The sequence below is a fragment of the Strix uralensis genome, chromosome 14 (assembly GCF_047716275.1).
Source record: "Strix uralensis isolate ZFMK-TIS-50842 chromosome 14, bStrUra1, whole genome shotgun sequence".
Lineage (NCBI taxonomy): Eukaryota > Metazoa > Chordata > Aves > Strigiformes > Strigidae > Strix > Strix uralensis.
In genome coordinates this window covers 11,786,763-11,813,456 of record NC_133985.1, presented here as the reverse complement: position 1 = coordinate 11,813,456, position 26,694 = coordinate 11,786,763, and the positions used below count along the sequence as shown (strand labels likewise).

The 26,694-nt window shown below is 57.4% G+C and overlaps 1 protein-coding gene across 14 annotated transcripts in view; it reads left to right on the top strand.

The window, feature by feature from the left end:
- The window catches only part of ABLIM3 (actin binding LIM protein family member 3), a 56,258-nt gene that overhangs the window by 15,016 nt on the left and 14,548 nt on the right, over nt 1-26,694 (top strand). For 13 of the 14 annotated variants that reach the window (XR_012630852.1, XR_012630851.1, XM_074883696.1 and 10 more), the window contains exons 2-6: nt 17,311-17,451; nt 19,925-20,108; nt 20,519-20,631; nt 23,143-23,269; nt 23,407-23,500. Coding sequence is in view for 12 of the 14 variants with exons in the window: in XM_074883696.1 (XP_074739797.1) it covers nt 17,311-17,451; nt 19,925-20,108; nt 20,519-20,631; nt 23,143-23,269; nt 23,407-23,500 (659 nt within the window). In the remaining 2 variants the exon portion in view is untranslated. The remainder of the gene's footprint in view (nt 1-17,310; nt 17,452-19,924; nt 20,109-20,518; nt 20,632-23,142; nt 23,270-23,406; nt 23,501-26,694) is intronic. The other variant, XM_074883685.1, reaches the window with a different exon arrangement.

Here is a 26,694-nt window from a genome sequence, read left to right as displayed (position 1 = left end):
CTTCCTTTTCCCATCCTAGGAGCCATGCTATTTCTTCTGTTGATATCATCACCGGTTGCCATGCAAGTGACTGCAGTGATTTGACCTTGCCTTGGCCAGGCTCAGGGCCCTGGGGTGCAAACCTCCCTCTGTCTTTGGGCAAAGTGTTATCTGGATCCTAGATATAGTCTTTGCTCATGTGGAGGACTAAGGCTGGCAGCAGGGACTTGGATGCATGCCCTGGCCATGGTCTGGTGTTGGAGGACACAAGTGGAGCCATGGTTTGGAGGCAGAGTGCGGCTTGTGGCCTTCTGGTGCTGATTTGCAGACAACAAAATATCTTTTCAGTATTTGTCAGAGCTTCTGTACCCCTTTCATGAGATAATTAGGATGACGTGTTATTAGCTGATTACTGGGGAAACATATATTTACTGAGGATTTATTCTGGAAACAACATTAATCTCTTGCATAGTTGCTAAACCCCCATAAATAATCTGATTTTGATAATCAATTGCTATTGCAACCCCCCCCATAAATCTCAATTAAACACACATTTAATTCACATGAAGTTGCCAAATTTGCTTGTACGTTTCTGTCCTGCTGTTTGCCTCAGGCAGATGTCTGTGTATGTGCAAGCTCGAGTCTGTTTATCAGACAGCCTGAAACCAGAATATGGTTTGCCAAGGAGGAGCAGTTACAGTAACAGCAACATTCCTCTCCTGTGGTCCCACATGGAGAGCCCAGCACATCCCAGCTTCCTGCCGCCAGCGCTGCTCAAACACAACTGCTTTACAAACATCACTGCATGGCCCTTCCCTGGCCGTTGTCTTTGTGCTGGGGTTTGCAGTGAGGGCACCTGGAGCAACCCTGGGAGACTCTGCACCCCGAGCAACGTGGGCTTGCCCAAGGCGCACGGGTGTGGGTGTGCTCGGGGAGGGGCAGGGAGGAGAGTTGCAGTTGCTGAAACCCATGCAGAGGCTTTCAACAGCGTTGGCCTGGGATGGAAACTGAGGTCGTCTTGGACTTGGTTGAGTCCTGACCACGCTTGGGCCAGCCTCAGTGATTTTTCAAGCCTTAGTGCCAGCGGATGTGTCGGAAGGGGAAGAAGTGGGGGCATGCTGCAGGGAGGAGGCAGCTGGCCCTGTACTAGCAGGACACAGTGCTGTCAGCTTCCCTCAGAGCTGGAGGGAGATTCCAGGCATCAACTGGACTCTGTTGTCAGAGCCACCTTAATTTATTTTATCTTCTTGTTTTTGCAAATAGTACACAGCTAGCCACAGTGGTGCACACCCCAGAGAGCTGGGCTCGTGGCAGAGCTCTGGAGGTGCTGGTGACGTGGGTCCATACTGGGGGGAACCACAAGAGGCAGGGGGTGTGGGGTTTCAGCCCTCACCTGTGCTGCTCGGGTGCTGGCCCCCACGGCTGCAGGGACTTATGATCTTTGGAGCACAGCATCCCTATCCCTGCTGCCTCTGCCAGGGTGCTGGGAGTGACAGCTTGGGCTGTGATGATCTCGGTGATGGGGACTGCACTCGGGGAGTCATAAAAGAAACGATGAAGCTGTTCAAATTGCTGGGAAGACGTCTACTAAGATCTCCTCCTGAGCCTGGCTGGAGCCCAGCCTGCTAATTATGGTGGTAGGGGAAATACACAAACATACAGATGGCAAGAAGAACAAAAACTGCTGTCTTTTAATATCGAAAGCTCAGTTTCCGGCCAACTGAAACCAACACATGGCAGAAACCAAACGCTAACAGCTTTGGGTGAGACCGGAGCGCATCGCCAGCCTCTACAGGAGCTCTTAGAGCCCTTGCAGGGCCCAGAGGGAGATCTGCCTCTCCCGGGGCAGCAGGACAGACCTGAGCCCATGGCAGCTGCCGGCAGAGGAGCGGGGAGGACGGGCTGTGGTGGTGGCTGGCCATGCAGGCCTGCGTGAGCACACACCTGCGTGTGCTGGGAGACAGCCACGGGCAGGGCTTGTAGCTTCAGGCTGCCAAGAGCCTCACGCTGGCTCTGCACCAGGGGTAGCCCATGACCACTCTAGCCTGCTCTGCCCGGGGACTCCGTAGTGCACCCCTGCATTGCAGCGAGGGGGTTTCCTCCCTCTGAATCCACCTTTCCCCTTGTTAGGTGAGTTGGGGCAGTGGCTCGCAGAGAGTCCTCAGATGCTGCCGTTGGGCACTTGTCACGGCTGTTGGCCAGCCCCTCATCGCCATGTGCAGGGGTGCTGCTGGTAGGAGAGCATCCCCACTGGGGTATCTTTTTGTTGTCCCTTGCAGTGCCAAGGGACTGTGCTCTTCATAGCTTCTAAAAGATGCTCTATCCCATGGGGTTTTACCCTAACTGCAGGCACTAAGGATGGGGTGGGTGTGACAATCATCAGGCAGCAAGGGGCTGGTAATGTGGTGTTTTCTAGCACCGTCCTGAGGAGCCTGTGGGTTGGTGTGCCTGTCTGATGCCTTCTGCTGTCCTGCAGTGCTTGTGGTGCCTGAACCCTCTTGGTGGCCATGGGGCTCTCCCTGGCACGGTGCTGTCGCCCTGATGCCTGCTGTGCTCCCCTCTATGCTACCCATATGTATGGCCAGGTGTCTCAAATAAGCTCCATGGGGGGTGGGTACAATCTTTTTATGACCACTTAAAGGCTCCATTTACTACCTTTAACAGAATTAGAGTGGGGATCACAGTAGATTAAGAGAAGTGGTAAACACCCTCTGTGCCACATGGCGCTCAGCTGCAGGGACACTGCTGGGGCCAGGAGGGCTGGGGCTCTGCTGAGCCCTTCTCAGAAAGAGGATTTGCACAGTTCTTGTGGAATGGTCTGTATTAATTGCAGGTCTATGTTTTGTCTCTTCCAACCCTATGAATTGCAGGCAGTTTGATGGTTCAGCAGGGCTCCAAGGGGATGTGCAGTGCCCTTTGCCCTGCAGCCCTGGGCTGTGTTGCCCCGCTTCCAGGAGCACAGCTGATAATCCCAGTTGTTTTAGAAAGCACCTTCCCAGGATATAAGAGTGGATAGAGGAATTTGGAGCCTGCCAGGGAAGCTCCTGGTGGTGTTCTGCTGCCAACCCTGAGCCGTAATTCATACCCTGGAATGGGGTGGCTGATCTTCAACCTCCTGTCCCTCTGAGCACATGCTGATGGCATTGAGACTGCTCTGTAACATATACCCCTTCCATGCATCCTATTTATGGGGAGATTGTCCCCTCTGTGACGCCAGGGCTTGCTTTGCCAGCTGTCAGCTCCAGTCCAAATTCCCATTTCATTGCATTAATATCTATACAGTGTCTGCATAGAGATTTGATTTCAGTTCCCCCCATGGAGCAGAAGGAGTTAAAAATAGCAAATCCAACACCCTTCATTCCCTGGCTATGACGCAGTCTCCCAGGTTGGAGTTACAATGCCAGAGTGAATATGGTTTAAAATAAAACAAGTGAGTGTACTGCACTCTGCAAAATAGGAGAACAAGCTCCAGCCTGGAGGAATGACATGGAGGAGTCTCTGGTTTTCTAACCTGTGCCTGCAAAAGGCAAGAATTTCTCTTTCTTACAGTGCTTGTATTGGTCAGATGAATGATGCTACGCACAGAGCGATTAGTGGAGTAATACAGGAGGTATTCAGCCCATCAGGGAATCAACTGATTGCAGAAGAAACCAGGAAGAAATTAGCTCAGTGCATTATGGTTTGGGGCTGTCTTTCTGGAGCATCACGTGCAGACCACTTTGCCAAATACCGGCTGGACACTAAACTGAATGATCAGGGTAGAGAGGTGCCGGACTCAGCAGCACTGGGGTCCCTCTGAAATAGCAGGGTGTATGTAGACGTGCGGGCTAACCGAGTGGATCTTCTCCCAGAAGTGGGTACCAGACTATGTAAGCAACAGTCTGCTGCAAGGTGGCGGGTTGCCAACCTGGCTCTATCTTGTCTAACGGGGCTGTTTCTCTGATCTGGTATAGAAAATCCTAAATCCCCACATTTTTCACTCTCAGACACTGCCCTAGTTTGAAAATGCTGGCTCCTGGCTTGCTTTGTAATATTTTAAATATAGCATCTTTTATGTTTTTGATGCATGCACCATATGTTTTGAAAACTGCAACAAAATCCATTGGGCTTGTGGGTGGAGGTTAAAGGGAAAAAGCATTTCCATACGGGAAGCCGCAAATACAAAACACAGCAGCAAACAGAAAATCCCTCCATGCATCAGCCAGAAATAAGCTCCTTTCTGTCCTGGCTGTCTCTGGCGTGTTCGTGTGCGTGCGAGGAACCAGCCTGAATGTTTCCATTGTGTCAGCTCCTGTCCTGGACACCCTGGCACTGACTCCACAGCCCCCTCCGAGGCTCAGCAGGAGATGCCACTGTGTCGGAGACCATCTGACAGTTCCTTTGCCCTTTCCCTTCCTCAGAAAGCCCCTTTGGTGGTTTTTGGTTGGTTTTTGGGGGGTTTTGTTGGTTTTTCTTTTTTTCTGGCTGGGACAGATATCTCCTGCTAAAGCTCGCCCAGGCTGCTGCATCCCTGGCTGCTGGTGGCAGGTGGGCTTTGGCAGTGGAGGGGAGAGTCCCCCTGGGCTCCCTGCACTCCTACACAGCAAGGACTGCCTCCCAGCACAGAACACAGACTCTATTTAGCAGGAAATTTGGCCTCAGCAAAATGATGAGCTAATGATTTTCATCTTTTGGCCAGGACCTCAAGTTTAGTTTCTTCTATCACGCGCATCTAGCAACCCTTGACTCTAGGACCCAAGGGCGTCCTCTCTCATGGACCCCCCCCAAACCTCTCCAGCCCAGTTAGAGCGGAAAATAGCATCGTGTGGGCTGGGGCTGGGTCCAACCCCCAGCCGAGGTGAGCTCTTCCTGTCTTCTTGCTGTCTGAGGCTGCTGGGTGAGCTGTTTGGCTGGCTGTAGCTCACCCACTTGTCACGCCTCATGAATAAAATCTGGAGGAGGAGATGGGCTCTGGCCAGTGCCTGGCTGCCAAGTGGGCTGCCTTCAGTGAGACCACCCTGCCAGGTCCCCTCCCCAGCCAGCATCACCCCAGATGAGCAGGAGAGAGCTTGGGGTGGCCAAGGGCAGCAGTGGGGCTGGTGGGTCCCACGTGGGTATTGGGTGGCCCTAATCTCCTGCTGGGGATGGCAGCTCTGGTTTGGCCCCACACTCAAAGGATGGGTGGGATGCAGTGGCCCTGTGTATGGAGGGAGGGGGATGTCATGGGATGGCCACAGTGGAGGAGGAGATGTGGCATAGGCTTTTGTTTTTGCTCTGGCTCTGCAGCATCCCATTGCACTGGAGATTTTGGGCTGGGACTATGTGTCATCTCATGGGACATGCATGCTCTGGGTATGGCAGGGTCTGGCAGCAGGGCAGAGGCAGGGGCTCCTATCAAGGGTTTGGCTGTATGCTGCAGCATGGTGTCCCCCAGAGAACATGGCCTCAGGGGTCCTCCTGCACCTGGGATCCACAGAGGGCCACCAAGAGCAGCCATGTGTCTCTGTGACCGCTCGGGTGGGTTTGTGCTCACCCAGATCCCTGTCCCAGGGTATTACCCGCCCTAGCCCTGCTTTGGGACCCAGGCAGAGCTCAAGCCATGGATGTGCGATGTCTCTGTGTTCAGGATGCACTTATCCGCCTCACGCCCCCTGGCTCATACACAATTTATTTGTATCTATACAAGATTTTTTAAGCTGAACCAGATGTAAGGATGAAATCCCATCTCAGCCTCTCAGCAGGGATCCCTCCTCACCCTCCTCAAATAAACCTTTCTGCAGCCCAAAATGCTGATCTCAGAGAGCGCTGCACATCTGCCAGGGAGGCGGTGGCCGATGGGAGCAGCGGCAAACGCCGGCAGCAGGAGCAGCCAGGCACAGTGCCCCGGCTGCATGCAGCAGGCAGGGATGCCTCTGGCTGCGGGTCGGGACCGGGACACTGCAGAGAGATGTGCGAGGGGGCAAGAGGGCAGGAGCGTGTTTGTCAGCTCCCGCTGGGTCCCTGGCCAGATTGTTGTTGGTTTTGTGCATGAAAGGGTGGGTTTTGTGCAGTGCTGTAGGAGCCTGGTCTCGCCTCTCTCAGCCGGTGCTGTGAGGGCTCTGGACCTGGAGGGTCGTGACTCCCTGGTGCAGGGCTGGGATGCACAGCACAAGACCAGGGGCTCCCGACAGCTCCCCGGTGGCTCCTGCATCACCCTGGGCTTTGTTCCTGCTGCTTATTGCTTCATCAGACCTCCTAAATTGTGTCTGATCCTCTGAATTAAGAGGCAGTCCCTCAAAAGGGACCTGTTTTGGCTTTCTGGGCCCAGATCCAGTATCTTAGCAGCCTCCCAAGTGAAGAGCTGATGTGCGTGCATGCAGGCATCTGCTCGGGGTGTCCAAGTGCATGTGTTCCCTGCGGTGGTGAGGTACCTCTGTCATCTGCTGGGGCGAGGGGGAGAGAGAAGAGCTCTGGGCAGTGCATGTGCTCTGGATTCGGCCCCTGGGGCTGCCTGTTTGCTGTCTGCGTCCTCCATCTCTCCTTCAGCACACACACACATGCCTCTTAGACCCTCTCCCCCATGGCTTCAGTGCTCTGTTTTTCTTGAAAGCAAAGCAAACTGATAGTTGCCCGCACTCCTGTGCGGCTCCACGCAGCTCCCTAGCCCTACACCAGCTTGTGCCGTGCAGCCCAGTGTGCTGCCTTGGTGCCCTGCCCGGCTGCCGGCTCTGCACCGGCTCGGTGGCAGTCCCGGCACAGCTTGGCTGCTTCCCAGACCGTGGGTGGCACTTGGGCTCCTGTGGGAGCTGCAGGGTGCTTTGGGGTTTCTGAATCAAGCCTTTCTCAGCCCTGCATGTCCTGTGAGGACTGGCTTGTGGCAGCAAAGCCACCAGGCACCCAAGCTTGCGGTGAAAGTGCCTTGTGCAGGGACCTCAGCGTGGCTGTGGGGAGCCTGGTGGAACTGGGATCTGGTCCCCCCTGTGCTGCAGCGATGCCCTGGGGCCCTGGAGGCTTGCTCATGGGACCAGAGCAGCTCTGATCTGGTCCCTTCCACCCCTGCTACACCTGATACCTGTGCAAGCCAGGGTGCTTTCCTGGCCAGGCAGCTCTTGCAGGGGTGGGAGACCCAGCAGAGCTGGCAGCACAAGTCACCTCGTAGCCATTGGGGGATGGAGAAGTGTATCCCACGTCTCAGCACTGCTAGTCCCAAGTTGCTAGTGGGGGCTTCATACCACTGCAGTGGATCTGGATAGCAGTTGGATAGCCAAACGCTGGGGAGCTGCACCAGCAAGGAGCAGTCCTGCTCAACCTAAAAGCGTGCTTAGGACTGCCATGGTCCTCACTGGTGCCCTGCTGAACCCAGGCTCTGGCAACCAAGAGCCTCAGCTGCTTCCAGGTGCTGCAGCCAGGGCTGGCCATGTAGATGGCTGTCACTCCCTAGCTTCACCATTGGGGCAGCTCCCCCTTCACTGGGCTGTTTTGGGATTGCTTCATGAGTCTGACCTCGTGTCAGAGCAGGGCATGAGCTTCAGGTCTGTGACTAGCTAATGTCCTTGCAAAGATTTTAAGAGGAAGAAGGAAAGTAGCTGCCTGGCTTGCAGAGGTGTGGAGCATCCTTGCCTGGGAATGGGGCAAAGGGGGCTGCTCACAGCCGTGCTGCCAGAGCCACCCCGGCGCAGGACCCAGCACCAGCCCACTGGCACCTGGGGACCGCCATGCTGTCCCCTCCTGTTTGGCATAACTCCCAGCTCACCACAGCTCCTGCCCTGGGTAGCCATGCACTTGAGCCATTATTAATTAAAATGCAATCTATCCTTTCTCTTCCTCTCCCCAAGACACCAAGAACTGCTAAAATATTCTCAGGGATAATAGGAAGGGGAATGAAATAGTTACGGTGAAATTTGAGCTGTGCCTTTTGGAGATTTATTGCCATTCCTAGAGCCTGTGATTCCCCATTGAGTACTACATCTCCAGCCCCACGCTCGGTGGAAATACCATGCCTGCCTGGGAGACCGGGCACGCCATGTAAGATCTACAGGCAGCTGCGGCGCGCTCAGCCTGCATGCAGATATGGTACACCAGGTGCTGGGGGATCTCTTTTCCGTGAGCCATCAGAGGGGCTGAACGCCTCGTCTCTGACCTGCGTGGTTATCTGCAGCACTCGGTGTCAGTTCTGGGATGCGGCCCGGGGCACCGATAGGACAGACACTCTGGATGTGATACTGCATGTTAGGATGAGAACAATATTGCTTGTGGAGAGCAGCTCCCATGCAAGTGAGGTGCTGGGAGCAGAGGCGGGCAGCAGCCAGGAGGATTTTGCCTGCAGCTCTGAGCGCTGTGCCCAGGAGGGTGACTGTGGGAGGAGCAGCCCCTGCCCCTGCCCTGCCTGCGAGGAGGGGGCTGCTGGATGCACAGCCTTCCTTCTCCCACATCACCCAGTTCTTCTGTTCCTCCTGTAAATTACTGCGGGGGGGTGGGCATGCACAAGGTGGGGAGTAGCTGGCCCAGTGAAGTGGGGCTGAGCATCCCACAGACCCCTCTTGGAGGGGATGAAATGGGAGGAACTGCCTGGTGCTGTCTGGTAATCATTGCAAAAAATCCCCAAATCCCCGTTGCATTCCACTTCGGGGGCAGCTTGGGCCTGGCGTGGGGAGCCAGACGCCACCCTCCCATGGGAGTCCTTCTCACACCCAGTTTGGGGGTCTGTGGAGCCCAGAGCTCTGCTGGAAGGGGCTTCCGTGATGTCTGCAGACAGGCAAACGTGCTAGCACCAGGCGTCCCGGCTGCAATTGCAGTTCAAGGAGATCTTGTTGCCATGACAAGCTGTACAAGTATTATCTCGGAAAAAAAGACCCCGGCAGCGCTTGTTGGAGATGGGAGAAAAGCAGCCAACGCAGAGAGTATATACGTACCATGCAAGCCATGCACATGTGTTCAACCGCACACGTTAAACTCCTCCGAACACGCACTATCAGCCAGTGTTACACCCCCAAGACCTCTGGCCTTGCTCCAGCCCCCTCCCGAGCTCTGTGCCCCCCAAGCTCCCACGCACGGGGGTGCACAGCCACGCTCCCGGCCCCTCACCCTCCTCCAGTCCCTGCACAGTCATCCCAGCAGGGCCCTTTCAGGAAAGAGAAGGTGTTAGTGAAGCTCTGGAGAGATGCTGGCCCCATGCCGCAGCGCTTGCCAGGCGGTGGAGGCTTGTGCCCACCAAGCCCTCAGCTTCTTCATTTATTTAGTAGCAGGGGCTGGTGAGTGACAATTAAACTTTAAAGGATGGTTCTGCGCTGGGAAGCGAATGCTGTTAAAAACCCCAGTGCCTCTGAGCAGGTGCTGCTACTGGGGTGAGAGCATCAGTAGCAAGGGGTGCAGCCCAGCTCCGGGCACCCGCCCCATGGCACAGGTCAGTGTGGGGCTGGGGATGCTGTTTAGCCTGTGGCGGGGTGCTCGTCCTCCTCCTTTGCCTGGTGAGAGGCGAAAGGGCCTCTTTCCCTGGACAACGACTCGTGCCTCAGTGGTGTTCTGGGTGAGACTGCCGCTGCAACCCTGCAAGTGAGGATGCCAGGCACAGGCTTGTTCCCCGTGGGGCTCCCTGGCTGCTGCCGGGCTGGTGGTTGGGGGCTGTTGGGACAATACGCTCCCTGGCTCACCAGCTCTGGGCAGCCCAGGGAATAGCTGTCAGGCTGGGGAAGCTTGTGAACACTACACAAGGCTTTCTGTTGTCATGTTGCTCTGCACTGAGGTCTTCAAATTTCCCTGCAGCTGCAAGAACTAGAAGAGCAACTTCTTCTTTTTCTTGAGAATCTGGAAAAGTCACGATTGCAGCAGTCAGTGTTTTCAACAAACCAGGGATGTCCTGGGGCCCCTCTCCCAGCACACCCCCCGGCCCTGCTGGCAGTGGAGCTGGGGGTGGGTGGTGACAGGGGGGTTCCCCAGGGGGTTGCAGGTTTCTGTAGGGGAGGAGGTAAAATCTGCTGCAGCCCCAGCCGGCAGTGGGGTCTTTGGATTCCCCTGGCACGTTACAGCGCTGCCTGTGCTGGGGAAGTAAACATCCTGCAGGCAGGCACAGGCAGCTGCCGGCAGCCGGGTCAGTGGGGAGAGACAATCGCTGGCTTCCTCAGCACTTGAATTTGGAGAATAATTTCCATGAATGCAGCCAGAAACAAACTTTGCTGTGTGGGTAGGGCCCTCACTATTCACTGCTCCATCTTTTTTTCCTTTTTCCTTCTATTCTCCTTCTTTTTCTCTGTCTCTCTACCCTTCTTTGGCTCCTCTGACTGTGTCCCTCCCACAAACTAGCTCCCACCCCAGCATGTGGTTCTGCCATCCCCTTACTGTTAGCACGAGGCTTTGGCATCCATTTGGGCACCTTCCCATGTCACTGGCCAGCCACAGAGGCTGCCACCACTTGAGTCTGTGTGACAGTGACAATTTGCTGCCTTCTCATTTGCTGCCTCCTCCCAGCTCCAGCTCAACATAAGCTCTGGGGAACACCCCCAGTACTGGGGAACACACACACCACCCCCCCCCCCAGCACTGTCTGCTTTACTTCCTGTTGCAGTGCTGGGAATTTGGGGAGCAGAGTAAGAGGAGAGGCTGGTTCTGCCCGCTCCACCCCTCTGTGTGCTGCTACCGGCTCTCTGGGCTCTGCCCACACCCCTGGCCCCCATCCTTCCCTCCTGCCATCCTGCCGAGGCAGGGTGCGAGCCTTCAAGCATCCTAAGGTTCAAATCTGCAGTGAGCACCAGGCTTGGGGGCTGGAGCGGGACCAGAGCATGCGTTTGAGCTCATTAGGAGCCTGTTGCCTGGCTGCCAGCCCTCCCCAGAGAGGCAGTGGGGTGGTGAGATGCAGACAGGACAGGTGGTGGCATATGGGGAGCAGCGAGGGTGTTGCCGGGCAGCACCTCTGCCCTGCACCCTTGAGCCACCTCCACAAAGAAAGGACTTGCACAGAGCTTAGCTGCCGTTATCCTTGGTGATACCCAACCACCCTCAGTCAGGTCCTCCCCGTGATACCCGGCTAAAGGGGACTCCCTCCCCCATGCAATGCTGGAGCTGGCCCAGTGTCCCTGTCCCAGCGCCGTCCTGCTGCCGGCAGCCACGTGCCCTCGCCCGCGCTGGCATCTGCCACTCCAGCACCACTGGCCGCCATCCTCACAGCACCCACACCTTGTTTATGTCCCGTGTCACGCCGAGGAAGGTGACGCGGTGCGGGAGTGACAGAAGTGGGGGGGCAAGGGGACAGCATGAGGCAGGTGGAAACAGTAATTGGTCATGATCTAATTAGGGAAGCCTAGGGCTAGATTAGGAGCTGTGACACAGGGGAGGGTTTTTAGCCGTAAGCCGCAGATGACTGCCTGCGAGCTGGGAGAGGAGAGGCGAGGCTGGCATGGACTTGCTGAGTATTCATAATCCTGCCTGCACGACACTCAGTGCCACCTAACAGGACTCTTCTCTGGTGGCTTGGAAATACCTCAGTGCACGGTCCACATAAGGTGGGTGGTCCCCATTGCTCCCAGCCCACTGCCCCACTCCCTGCCCGCGCCCATCACAGCCCACTCCTGCGCCGCACACATGGGGACAGCGACGGGTGCAATGAAAACACTGGGGGAAGCAGCTGGAGCCACTCCAGGCTCAAACTATCCCACAGCAGATCCATGGTACCTGCCCCTGGCCCGGGCCTTTATCAGGACCACCTGGGCTGCCCCAGCTTATGTAAATAGTAAGTATGGAATCATGTGACATTTCTGGATTTTACTTAAGGGAAAGACCAGAAGACAAAGTATTTTGACCAAAGGTAAATATGTAATTTTGGCCTTGATCAGAATGACTTATCTGCAGAAGCTCGATGGAAAGCAGTGGCCAGCTGCCTGAGCACCGAGGTGGCCATGCAGATGTCACAGCAGGTGTCAGATTCGCCACTGGAGCTGAGCATCTCGACTGTTGGCCCCTTCCTTTATTTCAGGGGTAATTCAGCTGATCTTTCAACTGGGCCGCCAGCACCGGCATGGCAGGGTGCACGTGCCCACATTGTGCTCCTTACCCAGCTCTCGCTGCCGACAGCCCCCAGCGCCTTTCCCCAGCATCACCTTCTCAGCAGGGAGCTGGGACAGGCCACTGGCCACAGTGGCTGGAGCAGGCTCATTCCCACATGCCAGGGTCAGAGGCAGCCCCACAGGACAGCCAGCTGCAGCTCTCCCCGTGCCTGCCCGCGGCATCAGCATCATTTGGCTCCAAGCCCGTCTTTCCCTTCCTCTCCAAGGTGTTTTTATGGCTGTGGCCGAGCTCTTTGGCCACAGCAGGACAGCAGGCAGGAGCCCTCAGCCCTGCTGCTGATGAGAAACCCATATCCCACAGCTGCTGGAGCTCCCACCCTTCCTCCCCGGCTGCCCTTGGGGCGCAGCACAGCTCCTGCCTGGAGGGGAAATCCTCCCCTCGCGCTCACCTCCTGGGGCTCAGAGCCGGCCAGGTCACCCTGCATCCGTGCTGTGGCAAGAGAATTTGGGGTGCAGGCTCCTGGAGCACCACCTCTTTCTCCCCGCATCCCAGCTGGAGATTCTTTTGTGCCCCCTCACTTCCATTCCCAGCCCAGCACATCGTGTCCCGTCACCAGTGCTTCACCCCAGCCTCTCCCTCAGCCTCCAGTGCTTCCAGCAAAATTCCTTTCTGGCCAGTCATTGCCGCCCCTCGACCTCGACGCCTCCAGGGCCGGCGCACTGGCGGGGCCAGGCTTCCTCTTCCTGAGCTGCCCGAGCCCCCGCCATGCTCCCAGCCCCTTTCTAGCCTTCGCCCAGGGCTGTGGCACAGGAACACGAGGGCATGGGGTCTGCCAGCTGAGCCCACCGCGGGGTTCAGGTGCCCAGTGGGGGTGCCCAACTTCCCTCACCCTCCTCAGGGGAGCTGCATCCCACACGTACCCTGTGCCATGCTGGTCCCATCACCCCCAGTGGGTTTCTGCGAGAGGATGGTTTACAGCCCCAGTTAGCACAGGGAGTGTGCAGGGACGGCTGCGGTGAATCGCTCAGGGCCAGGCAGCGGGGAGGAGTGGGAGGCAGCGGCTGCTGGAAGGGAGCTCAGCCCCATGGAGGTGTGAGGACTCCTGACAGCATCATCTGCCCTGGCACGCTGCTGTTGTTCCCCCTTGCCTCCTGGCATCCACCCCAACTCGGGTCTTACCCAGGCACACACCCAGCACCCCCTAGAGCTGGACCCCATGCTGACACCCATAGCACCCAGAAGGGACCCCTTGCTCACACCTCGCTGCACATGCCAGCACTCAGCCCCAGCAGCACCCCCTGGCACCCACCTGCCTCAGCCGCCCACAGTGACACCACCTCTCATTATTAACTAAAGGATGAATGCTTTGCTTTTCCACAGTGCCCTTCACCTGTGGCTCTCCAAACATTGTGCAAATATTAATTACTGGTAATTAATTAAATGAGGCATCCCCATCCCCCTGTGGAGATGCCGTCTCATAAGCATGCTGATAGCAAACATGGGCATCAGGGCAGGCTCACTAAGCTGGGTGGGAGCTTCCAATTACCTGTTGCTAATGATGCAAACCTCACCTGCAGCAGTTTCTACCTAACTGACCTTCCTGGAGAGCCAGTGGTCTGGGAGAGGGAGATAGATGGGAAACCAGCAGGACCTGGTCTGATCCCAGTAAGGGATGGTGGATGTATCCTTATAAATGCCCTTGGGTGTCCTGTTTCTTGCAGCTTGTACTGCTGGAAACTTAGTACTGGTTTGCTGTTGGTGGTGTATATGGGACTGCTGGGGTAGGAGGTGGGGGGCCTAAGCAGCTGCTGGAACTTGCTTTGTGTCACCCTTTCAGCCCTGCAGCACCTTGTGGGGCTGTGCCCTGTTACTTGCATTGGTATTGAGCTGCCATCCCTCCAAAGTAGAGAAGGAGCACCTCCAATCAATGTCCCTCTTCTGAAGGGCTTAGAGTGTTTCAGAGGCAGCGTAAAGGTTCAGCATTCCTCCAACCTGCTGCTCTTTGGTGGAGGGCTGGGATGTTGTGCAGGAAGAGGACAGGAAGGCAAACAAGGTTGTTGACCCTTCCGAAGTGAAAGGTGGGTGCTCTGGGAACGAAGGAGGGGGATTGCCTGGGGATGCACAGCAGGAACCTGCAGATCACTCGCTGCAGAATGGCTTGGAGGATCTCTTGGGCAAGGTCCCTCTGCCCTCCTGGGTGACAAAGGTCCTCTGTGAAGCCTTGGGTGTTGTTTGGGGCACCTTCTCCTCCCCTATGACAGGTTACAAGCTCCCTTGCCTATGGCTGCTGCTGTCTGTCCCTAAGACTGCACAGGGCACCAATCCCTGACCAGAGGTGCCACCTTAATCTGGATCAGTGGGAGATCTGTTGTGTGTCCATGCAGCCCAGTGTGGCAGCTCACTGCCTGGCTGCAGCCACAGCGGCTCCTCAGCCTCTGCAGATCAAGCACCAGGCGGGACATGGGGGCAACTCCGCAGGAACCCGGCCCTGGGCAGCCTTTTGCACTGCACTGTGGAGCACAAATGCATTAATTGCTGAATGAAGCCATCTTAATTTTCCGCTCTACAAGCAAAAAGGGTAGCAAACTGGGGTGAGATTAAGGCATTCCTTGAACAGCTCCCACCCCTTCACCCCGACTGCTGTATCTTGGCCTGCAAGGCCACTAATGCTACTTACACTATTACTGGATTATTTTGGTGTAATGAGCTTTGCCCTGCTGAGCTGCCCCTCTGCTCAGGGGTGTTGTGATGTGTAATACTTCCTGCGCAAGGCCACGAGGCGGGCAGCTGCCTGCTCAAAAACAAGCAGAGCCCCAGAAAAACAATGCATTAATGTTCCCAGAGCAAAATTCCAGCATGGGCCGGAGGTTAATAACAAATCAGGGAGCTTTTGGCTTAGTGCTGAACAATGCTGGCATGCGGGAGGGCGATGGTGCCCTAAGCCGGGTTCTGACCCATCTCCATGGGTACAAATAGGAGTGACCGTATCGGTTTCATCTCTGCCAGCGGTGTAACGCAGCTATAAGGATCTCTTCCATCCTGCACTCCTTTTTCTCTGCTTTCCCTCCCATCAGACCTACCAGTGCAGGAGCTTGGTGATGTGTTGCTATGGACACCAAGAAGTTTCCCCGAGAGACCAGAAGCCCGGAATAAGTGATGCCTGCATTTTCTGACATTGATTATTTTTTTTCTTCCCCTTTTTTTATTATTAATGATTGTTTAAGTGTTGATTAATTCCTAGCCTTTCTCCCCACCTCCCTCCTGCTTTTCTCTCCAAGCTTTGTGGATTGCAGTGGCTGTGTCCCAGGGCTTGGCTTCTGTTTTGTTCTCTGTGAGGGTGCGAACATGGGATGCGTGGGAGGAAGTTTCAGTGCTGTAACTCTTGCTCTGCTGGAGACCCCTACAGAAGACATCCCCCATTTATTCCAGCCTCAGGAGATCCTGTTGAGGTCAGGCCTGGGTCCCCCCAGGCTGCTGCAGACCTCATGGGCACCTGGTCCTGGACCTCTCTTTCCCAGGGCTTGCACCTCCCTGCAAAATGTGCCTGCAAAAGCATGGGTGGGGGTACCCTGTTCCCTTCACAGGTGTCCTGCATCGTATCTGGGACCTCAAAGTGATTTAGATCTAGACTAGTTAGTGTCTCTGCTGGTCTGAGCTCCAGGCCTGACTCCTGTTTTACAGCTATGCTGTTGGTGCTGCAGTCCCCCTTAGTACCTCAGGTACCTCTGTTGGCCTCTGAGAGCTCTTGGCCTGCAAGAGCACGATCAGGAGGATAGTCCCAGCAACTCTTGGAAGTTTACATCAAGGCTGGAGCCTGAGCTTTGCAGAAAGCTGGGGGTACTGATAGCAAAGCACCTTGGCTTTCCTTGCAGCCCTTAGGTCAGACTTGGTGAGGCAGTTCCGTAGCCCCAGGGGATGGAGCAGTGGACAGGGAGGGTCAGCCCGTTTTCCCAGTGATAAGCAGGGCTGCACGTCTGTAGAGCGTGTCTCTGGGTGCTTGGCATGTGGGATGGGATTTTACTGTGAGACAGTCTCAATGTCATTTTGACTTTTCTTTCTTTGCCTTTGAAGCCAATAATGGGCTGTTTCTGTTCCCTGTCACATGATCTGCCCCACGGTGAACGAGGAGCTTCTCTGATGAGTGATCTCCTCTGTCCTGTGCCCCTTCATCCCTGCTCTGGAGGGAGTTCACATACCAGGTTTCAATCAGTTGCTTCTCTTGTTCCTGGGAATGCAGTTCAGCACTGGGTCAAAAAGTCTCTGGTCCATTGAAATCCTGCCTTTCACTGTTCAAGTTGCCCAAATTGCAACTCGCTCTCTGAAATCTTACAGCAAATAAGTCCTTCTCTGCTTGGCCCCTGCCTGCAGCAGTTAGCATGGTGCCAGCCAGCCTGGAGCTCCTGTGAGCAGCCCGTGCACCTGTAGGTGGGCCAGGCAAAGCAGGAGCTGCTCTTTAAAATGTTTTCTCTGTGTGTTTGGGGATTGTGCTGAGACAGCAGAAAGAACCCCTGCTCCATATGGTTCCTCCCCTGGAGTGTGGGGTGAGGCTGCAGAGCATCAGCCCTTCACGGTGGTCTGCAGAGCTGCTGAAGGGGATTGAGGAGTGGAGGTGAGTCCCAGGACCCAGCAGGAGAAGGTCGGCGCTTGCCCTCCCCTCCCCTGCAGCCCTCGGCTCAGCACAGAGCCTGCACACGCTGTGGTGCTGCTCCGGAAGGAGCAGCGCGGCTGGGATGATGCTCCTTGCTGAGGAGGTGAGAGTCCCACCAGGGTCAAACACTCAATTGCTGTGATGTTTGAAAGCTCCTTGAAAAACGACTTCTTCATCCAGTTCCTAACCAAACAAGTGGAAGCTCCAAAAAACAACAGTTCCTTCCCACGCTGGTGCCAAATCAGTGTTTGCTGGCGTGTTTCTGAGGTCAGCAGCAAGCAGGGACTGCCCAAGGGCTGAGCGGAGCTGGTGGGTAGCTGGTCCCTGCGTTGTCCTTCTGCACCTGCTTAGGAGATAGGAGAGCATCTGGGGAGCTCTGCAGGGCTTTGGGGCGATGGTGCGGGTGACCTGGTTATCCTTGCAGGCGCAGAGAGCAGTGCCTGGGCACTTGTGCTGCACAGCGCTTAGGACTGCAGACCTGTGAGTCAAACATGGGTAGTGGCTCTTTTGTGGGGACAGGGAGGTCCCAAATCCAGATAGCAATGTGCACCCGCCTCAGAGTCCCTGGGTGCTGGCATGCTCTCAGCTGTCCTTTGCCCTTAGAGATGGCCTGATGTTCAGCTGCTGTGTCGCAGTTGTCAGAGGGCTCTTCTGCAGATGCCTAGCTGTGTCCTGAATGCTAACAGACCCTTCCCCTCTCTTGCTTTTCCCTCCCTCCTTTCTGCCAGCAGTTCCCTATCAGCAAAACCCCTACACCCCTGGGAGCAGCTCCACCGTCATCCAGTGCTACCGCTGTGGGGACACCTGCAAGGGCGAGGTGGTGCGCGTCCAGAGCAATCACTTCCACATCCGCTGCTTCACCTGCCAAGGTAGGACGGTGACACCCAAAGAGCTGGTGGCCAGGTTGCCCCACGGCCCTGGGTGCAGTCTGGAAAGGAAGAGGCTGGGGACAGACCTGGCTGTCCCACTGAAATGTGGTCACACGCTCAGGGGTGGCAGCTTCCCGCAGAGGCGGATGTGGGGAGTTAATGGCACAATGCAGGTGATGCCAGAGCTGGCAGGCTGGGAACAGGGGTGGCTGCAACCTGGGCACTGTCACTACCCTCGAGCTGCCTGAATGCCAACAGCCCACGCTGTGCCGGTCCCAAACATCCCCATGGTCCATCTGTGATCTGGGAGGGCCGCCGTGCCCTTCAGCCACCTGCCTGCCCCCAAACAGGGGAGGAGGAGGAGGTGTCACCAGCCTGGCTGAGAAGCAGCGAGGCGAGGGAGATGCCCAGAGCGACTCCTGACAGGGCTGGGGGTGGGTGACGGATCACTGCCACCCATGTGTGGGATTCAACCGAGGTGCCGTGGGATGCCATGTGCTGCAGCTGGGGCTCAGTGGCCCCCAGGGGCTGGCAGAAATAGAGGAGAGAGGTTGTTTGAATCCTCCCTGAGCACAGGAGGAGAGCTGTGGAGCTGTAAAAGCTAACGGCCCAGAGCTGACACTGAAGGGCTCCTTAGCATGTTTATTAAAGCAGCCGCTCCCAACCAGGCCAGTGGCTGCTTCTATAGGTTGTAAAGCATCCAATTACCAGGGCTTTTTTAAAGGTCTCTGGTCTTCCAAGCTCCCAGCACTGTGTGCTAAGCAGGACATAAATCCCTGTCCCCTTGGCCATGCTTTGCTGCTCCTCCCCAGGGAAGAGAGAGTTTGGCTGGAGAGGACTCTTCCCCTGGGCTGTCACCACCCCTACTGCAGCCCTGTCCCCCATGGCAGCGCCGGATCTCTGGGAGGGGGTGTGACCCCCAGGTTGCCCTGGAGGCTAACCTACACGTGCGGGACACCGTGCTGAGCCCTCTGCCCCTTCCCAGCTTGGATGATGAGTGGGAGCTGCACATCCAGACAAAGAGCCCAGACAGCCATCAGCTTCAAAGGGTCTGGGAGCTGGCAGGGAGAGCTTGGCAGTGCTCGCTGCCTGATTTCCAAGTGAAAGGGAATAAATAATGAGAGGAAATCCTCCTGTCTCACCTTCCCTCACAGCTTTTACCCCCTGTCACCTCTGGTTGGCTGCTGCTGGCTCCCACGCCAGCCCCACTGCTTGTCCCTGACATGTCCCCAGGAGCCTGGCACGGCTGGTGCAGCCCCTGGGTGTCTGCTATGGGTCCCACAGCAAACAGGGCCCAGACCTGCCTTGGTTTTTCTTGCTTCTGCTTCCTAATGCTGCCCCAGAGATGGTGACCTGTCCCTCATCACTGACAAGTAAGCACTGGCAGGCTGTTTCGGAGAGCAGTGGATGCTGGCCTGCACCCCCCGGCTGTGTGTCCACAGCTGCAGGGAGCAGCTTTGCCAGGGGATGCTCTGCAGGAGAGGAGCTGCATCTCTGCCCCTCTGGACCCTGCAGCCAGCAGGTCTTATGCCTGGGGGAGCGTGGCTGCTGTGCAGGCTGGCCCATGGGTACAGGTGAAGTGTGCAAGGACAGGACTGAAGGGTGCTTGGGGGTGAAGGGTAAAGCAGAGACCAAGGTGGATCGTGCCAACAGGTGTTCAGTTGCTTTGTAGTTCCCATCTCCACCCCATCACCTTGCGGGACAGATGATGAGCATCATGCAATGGCCCAAAGACCTGGTCCCTGTGCCTCTCCTGAGGTGCCTTCCAGGATCTGATGCTCTCGAGGTCTCTCTGTGGATGGAGAAGACATAGGAGGGAAATGACACTGAGGGCCAGGGCTTGCCATGTCTCCTTGGATTACTCTGATGGGCTGTGCCCCGCCCATGGTTCCCACAGCAGGGAAGGAAGCAAGGTTGGGCTGGAAAAACAAGCAGTGAGAGCACCAACCCGTGTGTCCCAGGACCTGTTCCCATCAGGGCACAGCTTCACATCTGGGCTGGGGAGTGGGGATGGCTCATCATGGCGAAGGCCTCTCCCCAGCTGTCCCTAGGGCATGCCCTGCTCTTTGCCAGTCCTGTTCTCGGCTTCCTGACACCGTGAGAGTGTCAGATGGAGAGGCTGAGTCCCATCCAGGTGCTGTGGGTCCAGGAGGGGATCCCACGGGCCCTCCCGGGCTGTTGGTGCGTGGTGATTGAGGGCTGCAGGGGTTCCTGCCCAGCGCTGGGCTTTGCTCTGGGTGCGGGCAGCCCCGTCCTGCGCCCACCGCAGCCCAACACTGACATCTTGTGGTGCTGGGGGAGGCCCCGGCGCCTCTGGTGGGAAGCGAAACCCTCTGAGATACCTGCAGAAAGTTGGAGCTTCAGGGGTGCTCTGGGACTGCTGCTGGAGAGGCAGCAGAGGTGGGCTCGGAGACCCCGGCCAAGCCCTGGGGCTGGACCTGCCCCCTTGACGTTGCATGTCCTCCCCCTGCAGTGTGTGGCTGCGACCTGGCCCAGTCGGGCTTCTTCTTTAAGAACCAGGAGTACATCTGCACCCACGACTACCAGCAGCTCTACGGGACCCGCTGCGACAGCTGTGGGGACTTCATCACCGGAGAGGTCATCTCTGCCCTGGGGAGGACTTACCACCCCAAGTGCTTCGTCTGCAGCACCTGCAGGTGAGCTGAAGCCATCACCGAGGGTGCGTGACCCCCTGTGAAGCCCTGTGCAGCCCATGGCTGTGCACCAGGGAGAGAGCTGTTCATCAGCCCGGAGCCCCTCATTACCCGCTCAGCACCACAGCAGGCACCTCTTCTGTGTTTTCTTAGTGGAAACCCCTGGGAGGCAATGAAATGGCTTCAACCCTTCCCTTTGCAGCCTGGAGACCTGCCTTAATGCCTGCCTCGGTCTTCCTGCCCCAGCACACGTGTGCACTCGCTGCCTCCCCTTGTAGCCCTTGCCTGGAGCCCCTCTGCTCCCCAGCACCACGGGTCCCGCTGGCCCCTGGGGAAGGAGCTCACGGGCAGCCCCAAGCACTGCATGGAGGGGAGGAAGCAGCTCACACCTCCCCACCTCTCCTTGGCCACAGGAAGCCGTTTCCCATCGGAGACAAGGTCACATTCAGTGGGAAGGACTGTGTCTGCCAAAACTGCTCGCACTCTCTCATCAGCACCAAACCCATCAAGATCCACGGGCCCAGCCGTAAGTTGACTGCTCTTGTGTTATGTGATGGCTGCAAGGAGAGGGACCATGTGCCCCTTGACAGTGCTCAGGGGGGTGACAGGACAGGCTTTGGGGCCACTGTGCAGCGCTGCGTGGAGCCATGGGCGTTCACAGAGGTTTCAGAGGAGGAACAGGGCAGTCCCGGGGCCCCACCCAAGATTGCAGGTCACCACTGGTTTGGGAAACTCCCTTGGCCTGTTTGTGACCTGGGCAGATGCCGCCACTCTGGCAGGTGCTGTCTGGGGCAGCAGGAAGGTTTTGGAGCCAAGTTTGCTTTGAGGCAGTGCCCAGATGTTGCTTTGTGTCTAGCTGCACCAAGGTCTGTGTCCAGGTGCCAGCCCCGGGGCTGCTTGCCTGGCTTTCCTAATGCTGGCGTTACTCACTGCCTCTACAAGTGCGGAAAGGCTTCTTGCGCTCATCTTCTTGCACTGATGAACACAAGCTAAAACTCAACAAGAGCAATGGACAGGCTCTTTTGGGTGGATTTGGTCTTGCTTTTGACCCCAGATTGTTCTTTGGGATACCCCCCCTTCATGCCATGCTTTGTCCCTGCTGTTTTCCTTGCCCCGGGCCACTGTGGAGCATCCCATGGGTGCTGTGCTTGGGGGCTGGTAGAGCATCCCTGCAGCATGGAGCTGCTGCACGCAGGGCTCACTTCAGCCTGTGTCTGGAGCAAGGGGGCTTCAGCATTAACATGTGGTCTGTGCCCAGCGTTAACGTGCCTCTCATGTGCCCCATGTTTGCTGCTGTCAAGGCCCAGGGGAGCTGTCTCAGTGCAGTGCATGGGCAGGTGGCAGGAGGCAGGGAGAGACAGGAGCTGTGCCACACTGTGGTACCCAAACCCTGCCACGTCAGCTGGGTGAGCTGTGGGGGGGGCGGGTGGGGGCCCTTGCTGCTGTGGCTCAGCCACAGTGGAGCATCAGTGCCTGGAGCAGGGTCCTGCAGCCAGCACTGGACCCAGGACCATGGTGTCACCAGTGGTCCCTGTCACCCCATCACCACAGCGGCTCTGGTGGTGGCTGTTTGTGTTGAGTTACGAGTTGGTGTTGATGGGTCCTTGGGAGCTTCCCCCAAGCTGCCTCCCCCAGCTCTCACCATGGCCTTGATGGAGTTAGGGGATGTGGCAGAGTTTGAATAAGCCCCAGCCGGAGGACAGGGCTTCCCCAATCTTCTTCCATTGGCACCCAGAGGCAGGCTGTGGCCAGCCCTCAGCACCCTGCTGTCTCCCGTAGCAGGGCCAGGGCCGCGGGCAGGGGAAGGGGAAGGGCAGCTGCGCGCTCTGCCTCTCGCCTGCCTTCCTCTCCCTTCCCTGCCAGCGCTCCTCCCTGGCCTGCAGAGCAGGGTTACCTGAGGACACCATGCTTTATTCATAGGCAGCTGCAGGCAGCAGCCAGATGTATCCTGCTGCCTGCATGTGGCCCTGGCAGTGCCACCCAGAAGGGGTGGCAGGGGGGGTGTGCCTGCTGGAGCCTGCGCTGGTGCACTCTGCAGGGAGGACATCCCTAGAAGAAGGATGGTGAGCCTCTCCCTGCAGCCATGGCCCTGCGAGCAACTCAAAAACCAGCAGGACCTGTGTGAGAGAGGGAATGGATCCTGGCCCAGCCGAGCTGGCCAGCATGCTTTTTGCCAGGGGTCAAAAATTCTCCCCACTTAGCTTTGTCCAGCAGGCAGGGACTTGGTACAGAGATGGCTGAGTGGAAAAGCCTGCCTGCTCAGGCTGCCTGTGCGGTGCTGCCGCACCTCCCTGGTGTCACAGCAGGGAGGGGGTTAAGGAGAAACCCCATCCGGGCAAACCTGCTGCCCAGGGAGGGAAAGGACAAGGAGGAGTCAAGGTCAGGAGTCCGAAGCCCATGTGCTTCCTGCTCCCAGCCTTGATGGGAGCCAGGGGAAGCAGGGAAGGAAGGGAGTCTCGTAAATACTGCAGCGGGCCGGACACGGCTGCCGGAGAGCACAGCCCTTCCTCTGCTGTGCTCACTGCCGGACACTTCCCACCGCCCGTGCCCCGAGTGGAGCCCCAGGGACCTGCCAGGACAACATGGCCCCAGCAGGCCACACACTTGCCCTGGCTCAAGCTCACCACCCCTCACAGAGACCCAGCTCTGTGCTGCAGTGGGTGCTTGGCTGGAGAGGCTGGGTGCCAGCAGTGCCTCAGAGGTCCCAGCTCCAGCAGGAGGCTTTCCTCCTGGCTCCTTTGCTGGGAAGGAGCGGAGGTGGCATATTCCTGTAAAGAAATGATTTCCCGTAAAGAAATGGTCCGCAAGAGGCTGCCTCTGGAGTGGTCTCAGGAGCAGGGTGTTTATAACAGCAGCATCCCCTAGAAAAGGGGGTCCTCTGGGGCAGGGCTTTGCGCTGGGTGTGAGGGGTGTGCCGGGTTAAATGGCCGGAGTGCCTCAGCGTGGGCCAGCAGATGTGGGTGTTCCTGCTGCACTGCTGAGACCCCACCAGGGAGCTGCGGGGGTCCCACACTCCCTCCCTCTTCTGTGCCCCAAGACTGCGCAGGCTGCAAGGAAGAGATCAAGCAAGGCCAGTCCCTCCTGGCCCTGGAGAAGCAGTGGCACGTCAGCTGCTTCAAGTGCCAAACGTGCGGGATCATCCTCACCGGCGAGTACATCAGCAAGTGAGTGCCACCGTCCTGATGGCAGGCTTGGCTGTGCTGGCCATTGCCGGGCTGTGACCCCAGGGCTAGGGCTTTCGTAAGGGGGTGCCCAGCCTGGCTCACCCGCTGCTCACCCCCTTCTCCTCCCTCTCCCAAAGGGATGGCATCCCGTACTGTGAGTCCGACTACCATGCCCAGTTCGGCATCAAGTGTGAGACCTGCGACCGGTACATCAGCGGCAGGGTCCTGGAGGTGAGTCCCAGGGCCACAGCCACCCCATCCCAGTCTGTGATGGGGACTGCCTGTGCCCTGCCCAGAGGTGCATGCCTTGGGGAGGTGTGGGAGTTCTGTCATCTTGCACCCTTGCCATGCTGCCCTCGGTCTCTCGGGGCTGTGGCTCTTCCTGCGGCGGGTGTGTGGACACAGCCTGACCACCTTCTCTGGAGCGTGGAGGGGGAGAAGGAGCACCACCGTGCTGCAGAGGTGCTGGGGTACTGGAGTTCCAGAAGCAGCCAGAGCACGCAGTGGCCTGGGTGTGCTGGCACATGTCTGGAGCCCAGGATATGGGGACATTAGCCTTAGCCAGCCGGTACCATGCCCGGCTCTGGAGTGTCCCCACCATGCTCACCCCAGCCCTCCTTCTGAGCACATCCCTGTGCAGGCAGCCTGCCTGTTGCCTTGGAAACACATCCAGCATGGCTGCCCGCTGCCTAATGAGGGGCTGCAGTGCCCTGCCCACAGGCAGCCATGCCCATAGTACACCCCTTAGCAGGGCAGCAACCGGAGCAGGGGGTCCCCTTTCCTGGGCCAAATTCGGAAGGGGGTTTCCTCATCACATTGCTGGCCAGCAGGACTTGCTCTGGCAGAGCCACCGAGGGATGCAGAGATCCCATGGGGATCCCACAGCGAGGCATAGGTGCACGTTTTGGGCAATGGTGGAGGTGCACAGGCAGCAAGGGGAGTGGGGGTTGCTGTTGGGGAGGGACAGAGAGGTCTGTCAGGGCTGGTCCTTCCCATCAGCCAGATGGTCACATCCTGCCTGTGGCCCCTGCTCCTGGAGGTGAGGTGTCCTGTCATGCTTTCTGTTTCTACCCCAATGTTTGCAGGGGAAAAAACCAAAACAAAACAGAAAATCTGGTCTGAGAGTAAACAAAAGGCTCAAGAGGCATAGAGAAAGATGTCAGAATGAAACCTGTTGTGATTTTTAGACCTTCTACGTAGCCGGGCTGTGGTGGCATAGTGCTGAAAGTGTGCTCAGTCACTCCCTTCTGCACAGCGGAGTGGGAGGGAAGTGGTCCCCAGGTGGCACCAGCACCCACATCTCTGCTGTCCCCAGACAGCGGTGATAGGAAGGTGTACCCCAAAAATCAGAGGTACCGTGGTTCCACAGCGAGCCAGCCCGCAGGTGCTGTGGGCTGGAGTGGCAGTGGCTGTGTAGGTCTCCAGCCTGCTGAGAGCTGTTCCAGGACATCTCCAGCCTGTTCCACTCACAGCCTACCAAGAAGTGGTCACCCCCTCTAGTCCTCCCAGCTGGACTGGCCAGAGAGCTCCCAGTCTGGGCAGAGAACCTCTCCTGAAGCTGGAGCCAGGTGCTAGGAGCCCTCCAGCATCTTCCCTCTCTTCAGGGAGCTGCCTCTGGCTGGGAAAGCTTTCTGCTGACTGACTCCAGGCTTCAACAGCAGTGCCAGTGCTGGCTGCTCTGAGTGTGAGCTCAGCACAGCAGTGGCTGCCACGGGCCAGCTGCCCATCATGGGGCCACTTGATCAGCAAACGTCTGAATGGAGCAGAGCAAAGCCAGAGGCTCCCCTGACATCGCATCCCTGCCCCTGCTCCTCTGGGCAGTCCCGTCCCCAGTAACCCCGTGCCAGGACAGAGCTTCTTCAGCCATGCCAGCAGGGCAAGCAGGCTGGGCGTTACATGGTGTGGGATGTTCAGTGTGTGAGGGTGGGTGAGAGGAGCCAGAGGGGACCTGGGACCCCTGCCCCAGGCTCAGGTGCTGTGCTGCCAGCCTGGCTGGCACCATCAGGCACCACTGCCTCTGAGCCACTTGTTGCACTGCTCTCAGGGTTTTCTTCGCTTGGTGCAACCACAGTGAAGTCAGGATGAGCGTAGGATGTTCCTGCAGCTGCATGTCTGAGGGGACGGACAGAGAGCAGCTCTGCAAAGTGTGATAGGTGTGGGGGTAGAGGTGGCCCTCCTGCAAGCTGGGGACAGCTCTGGGGTGGTGATGAGGGGACAGCCTTCCCTGCTCTCCCCCCCCTCCATCTCCCCTGGCTCTTCTCCTGGCAGTAGCTTGAGTTCTCTCTGCCTCCCCCTGTGCCCTCCATCCCCAGCTCTGCTCCCAGCATCAGCTCTTCCTGGCTGGAGGGGCAGCCAGCTCTGCCTGCCCATGCTGAGCCGTGGGAAGAAGCTGGCTGAACCCCAGGAAATGCTCTGGGCAGTGGTCATCTCGCATTAGCACCTTGCCTGTTGTACCCACACCTGGGCATGGGACCCCTCCTTGCACAGTGGGACTCCATGGACTGGAAGTAATGCGCCTTGGTGCCGGGGTCCCCGTGGGCAGAGCCGAGGTGCCACCTCCTCGCGGGCACTGTCACGGAGCTGAGAGGAACCTAGAGTTCAGGTGCCAGAGGGCTGTGCCAGGCAAGCACCCCTTGCCTCCCCACGGCTAGGGCTGAGCCCGTGCTCCCCACCCTCCCCAGGTACATGCCTGCTCACAGTATTGAATGATTTGTAAAACCAGAAGCTTTAATTGTCTTCTCCGGCAGAGCATGAAATGGAAAGGGTGCCTTTAAACACTCTTAGGCCTTAAGGAGCCTTCTCATGCTATTCCAGCAGCCTCCAGGCTTTCCCAACCGCTCTGAGCTGCGCAGCCAGGCTGGGATGATTAATGAGTCTTTAAGGGACTCCAAGTGATAATGAGCAGGTCTCTTCCCTCGAAGCCTCTATGAGCCTTTTACAAGCTGTAACATTAACTAATTATAAAGGAAGAAGGTTTGTGCATGGTTTGAGAGTTGTTTCTCGAGGAGTGGTGGGTCTTGAGATGTTGGGTGGTTTTTGGAGAAAGTCTGTGTCGAAATAAGATTTGACACTGGGCTGGTACATACCGCTGGGGGAGCAGCCGGCCTCCCTCCACGTCCACACCCCGATCTGCAAAGCATCCCCTTTTGGCATGGTCTGACCTCTGACAGCAGCCCATATACTCTAGATAGGAAAAGATGCATGTGTATATATATGGTTGGTTTTTTTCCCTTATTGTCAGCACACCAAGCTTTTAGGGGTACTAAGAGGGTCCAAGAGCACCAAACCCATCCTAGATTCAGAGAGGGACTGGGGGAGGCAGCACATCAGTCACTAGGGCCCCGTGTCCCCTGCGTTCACTGTCTAACCAGCTGGAAATACAAGCGATGGGAACTGCAGGCACACTGGCCTGGAGCGTGTGGGAG